Source organism: Montipora foliosa, chromosome 12, assembly GCF_036669935.1.
Source record: "Montipora foliosa isolate CH-2021 chromosome 12, ASM3666993v2, whole genome shotgun sequence".
NCBI classification, from domain to species: Eukaryota; Metazoa; Cnidaria; class Anthozoa; order Scleractinia; family Acroporidae; genus Montipora; species Montipora foliosa.
In genome coordinates, this window is record NC_090880.1 from 2588638 (window position 1) to 2591137 (window position 2500).

Sequence of the window (2500 nt, forward strand, 5' to 3'; positions counted from 1 at the left end):
TTAAAGCTCACAAACTCATGTTGGCAGCAGCAAGTCCGTTTTTTCTTTCACTTCTGGTCAGCGACATGAGAGAGGGAAAGGAACAGTTCATCAGGATAGAACTTGAAGAAGCAACGGGGTCAGTCATGGAAGAAGTTCTTAAATACGTTTACACTGGTGATGTTGCAATCACCAAGGAGAACGCCCACGACTTAGTGGCAGTTGCAGACTATCTTCTTTTACCAGGTTTGAAAACTTTGGCTTGTGATTTTCTGGAGGAAAACATTACAACTGAAAACTGCATTTTGAATTATTACTTTGCCGACAAATATCGGTGTTTGGAATTAATGGAGGAGTCCTGCGAGTTTATTAACTCAAATTTCAGTTCAGTCATGAAAACAGACGACTTCCTGAAGCTCGATATTGAACAAGTCATGAAATGGGTTTCTAGTGATGATGTCACTGTCACCTCCGAGGAAGAAATTTTTAAGGGAATAGTTAAGTGGGTGATTCACAAGAAGAGTGAACGAGAAAGCAACTTTGCTGAATTGTTTAGTCAAGTCCGTCTGAAATCCATGTCTCGCGACTTTCTTTTCGACGAATTAGTCAACGAAGAACTGGTAGCAACAAGTAATGTGAGTTTGAATTTTGTGTTGAGGTCCATGAAGTGCACTTTAGATCCCTTCAGTGAGAATGCTGCCAAGCCACCAAGGAAGTGCTTGGAGAGGTACACAGATGTGATTTTTGTTTGTGGTGGCAGGACAGCCTTATGCTATGTACCCCAGAAAGACATTTGGTATCAGTTGCCAGACATGTTACTTGAACATCAAGATCATGCAGTTGTTCAATACAGAGACAAAGTTTGCATTTTTGGGGGAAAGCGTGTTGGATCAGGAGAATCTCGAGCAATAGAATACTTTCTTTCTTCCTGTAGTTCCTGGGGTATAATTGAAGGAAGACATCAAAGGGATGTTTGCTCTTGTTTATCAGTTCTAGATGGTTGCATCTATGCATTAGTTAATATCTCACCATTTAAAGATGCCATTATTCTCTATAAGCTTGATGAGAATGTTTGTGAGGCTGTGGCTGATCCACCAACTGTTCGCTATGGAACTTGTTTAGTCAGTGATAAAAGACATCTTTACTTAGTAGGAGGAAATATCAATTTTGTACCTTTAGTTAGTGGGAGAGGTCGTCATCGGTGTTCGTTTCCAGGATCTCAAACAGTGGAAAGGTTTGATCCAGTTTTGGCCACATGGGAGGAGGTTGCAGCTATGAATGAGGCAAGATATAATGCTTTTGGAGCAGCCATGAATGGCAAGATCTACATAGCAGGTGGCATAAAGGAAAGTAAGGTATTGAATTCTTGTGAGGTATATGACCCGTCAACAGATGAATGGCAAGTCATTAGTAACCTCAAGGTGCGTCGTCATGCTGCTAACATGGTATGCTTTCAGGAAGCCCTTTATGTGGTTGGCGGATTCAAGGACACAATGTCGTCTTCAAGTGAGTTATCTGTAGAAGTGTTTGAGACAAAAAGATGTAAATGGAAAAGTAAATCCACTTTACCTTTTAACTTTGAAAATGAAAATGCTGGGGATGGAAAGAAAGAGATTCATTATAAGGCATGTCTTGCATCTATTGACAAGAGCCTGTTAGAAAAGCTGCATACTGTGTGACATTTTGACATTTCCCTTGTGACTCCCTTATGGTGGTCATTTCTTCAAATATTGCCTCCTGGAGGTATTTTTCCCTTTAATTAAGGGTTTGTTTAACCGTTTCGTGTCTTCGTCCACCTTTTGTGGATATTGTACCTATATCAAGTAAAGCTATGATCCTCCCAGTTATGAACGCAATTTTAGCAATTGTGTAGAGAAGCCTGAAAAATTCAGGACTTCAACGGGGTTTGAAACCGTGACCTCGCAATACTGGTGTGATTCTCTAACCAACTGAGCTATGAAGCCACTGACGTTGGGAGCTGATCATTTGTGGGTTCTAATGTTCCCATGGTGAATGAATCAATGAACGAAATGATATATGAAGTGAGTCATATATTGAAGTCCTGAAATTTTCAGGCTTCTCTATGCCATTACTAAAATTGCATTGATAACTGCAAGGATCATAGCTTTTATACTTGATTTCATATCCACAGTTCAATGTATGATTCATTTCATATATCATTTCGTTCATTGTACATATAGCTAGGAAAAATAAAATAAAGCAAAGAGCTTTAGTATATACCATAGAAAAGACACTCCCAGAGTTAAAGTTTGATTCAAGTAAAGAATTCTTAGTCTCAGCAAACTTTTGCTACCCAAGCTAGTTTAAGTTGCAGGAAGTGAGGACAGGATAGTAGGTCTCATGTACAAAAGTTAAATGAATAGGAAACTTTTTCCAAGGAGAGGTAAAGTGTGTAAAAATTTGTAACAAGACATTTCAATGACTTGGCAAAAAGGCCTGAAAAGGGGTCAAATGAACTTTGGCCGCTAGAATGTTACCCAGTGACCAGTAAAATTATTGC

The 2500-nt window shown here is 39.3% G+C and overlaps 1 protein-coding gene across 1 annotated transcript in view; it reads left to right on the plus strand.

Annotated features, from left to right (window-relative positions):
• The window catches only part of LOC137980535 (kelch-like protein 3), a 1956-nt gene extending 298 nt beyond the window's left edge, over nt 1–1658 (plus strand). The window contains exon 1 of the mRNA XM_068827992.1: nt 1–1658. This exon is cut by the window's left edge and continues 298 nt beyond it. Within this exon, the coding sequence (XP_068684093.1) occupies nt 1–1658 (1658 nt within the window).
• The last annotated feature ends 842 nt before the right edge of the window (nt 1659–2500 follow it).